General features: G+C 61.0%; 1 protein-coding gene across 1 annotated transcript in view; it reads left to right on the top strand.

Moving 5' to 3' along the window:
• The window catches only part of GSX1 (GS homeobox 1), a 2,293-nt gene extending 1,828 nt beyond the window's left edge, over nucleotides 1-465 (top strand). The window contains exon 2 of the mRNA XM_010005651.1: nucleotides 110-465. Within this exon, the coding sequence (XP_010003953.1) occupies nucleotides 110-465 (356 nt within the window). The remainder of the gene's footprint in view (nucleotides 1-109) is intronic.
• The last annotated feature ends 836 nt before the right edge of the window (nucleotides 466-1,301 follow it).

Below are 1,301 nucleotides of genomic sequence, written 5' to 3' on the forward strand. Positions count from 1 at the left end.
CCGGGGAGAGGCGGTGGCGGCCCCGCAGAGCGGGCGGCGGGAGGCCGCGGCAGGGACCGGTGGGTGCGGGTCCGACAGGCCCTGACGGTGCGTTCTGTCTGTTCCGCAGACAGCACGTCCAGCCAGCTGCCCAGCAGCAAGCGGATGCGCACCGCCTTCACCAGCACGCAGCTCCTGGAGCTGGAGAGGGAGTTCGCCTCCAACATGTACCTCTCCCGGCTGCGGCGAATCGAGATCGCCACCTACCTGAACCTCTCCGAGAAGCAGGTGAAGATCTGGTTTCAGAACCGACGGGTCAAGCACAAGAAAGAAGGCAAAAGCAGCTCCCATCGGGGCGGGGGGGCTGGCCACAGCTGCAAATGCTCGTCCCTTTCCACCAACAAGTGCTCGGAAGACGACGAGGACTTGCGCATGTCTCCGTCCTCCTCGGGGAAGGACGACAGAGGCCTCGCAGTGTCCCCGTAGCCACCCTCACGCCCACCTCGGCTCCTCAGGAACTGTGGCTAAAGCAGGAGGGGGAGTCCTGCCTGCTCCGGTGCTGGCGTGTAGCCGAAGGATTTTATACCGTTTTGTATAATCTGTGTAATTTACGAAGGACTTTCTCGTTCTTTCCAGATCCTTGGCCCATGGGGGCGGGGGTCTGTGCTCTCTGTTGTAAATAAACTGCTCCCTAGGACCCCAGGCGTCCCCCAATAGTACTGTCTCACTTGTCACCCCGCACGCGCAGCCCCGGGCCCGGGAGGTTCTTCGCGGCCCCCCCCACGCACCGAGACAGGCGCGGATGTTGCGCGGCGGCGGGCGGTGTTGCCCGTCCAGCGGGATGCTCTCCCGGGTCTTCCTCCGGTGACTCGGTGGTGCCCGAAAGCGGGCAGACAGGGAGGCGCTCGATCTGCTTCGGTTATTTTTTTTATTATTACTTTTTTTTTTTTTCCCCCCCAAAAAACCCCTGTTCTCTGGTTTGTTTTGACTTCGCCGCTACCGGGCGCGCAGCTGTGGTTGTATCGTTCCGTCCCGCTCCCTCCTCTCGGGAGATATTTATTTATTTATTTATGTGCAGAGAAATTACGACGGCGATGATAACAATGATGACGATAAAAATAAAAATCTTGTTGCTGGTTTATTTCCCTCCCTTCACACCGTGAGCAGCCGCCCGGTCCCCGCGGCCGTGCGCCGGGAGCACCGTCGCTCTCCGTCCCTCTCCGCCCTGGCGAGCGCGAACGAGCGGGTTCTGCCTTTCTCCGGGTGTAGGGGACCCCTGTCCCCGTGCCGGAGGCTCTCCCAGTCTGTCCCCCGGAGGTAAA

This window comes from Chaetura pelagica, unplaced genomic scaffold (genome assembly GCF_000747805.2).
Source record: "Chaetura pelagica isolate M959 unplaced genomic scaffold, ChaPel_1.0 scaffold269, whole genome shotgun sequence".
NCBI classification, from domain to species: Eukaryota; Metazoa; Chordata; class Aves; order Apodiformes; family Apodidae; genus Chaetura; species Chaetura pelagica.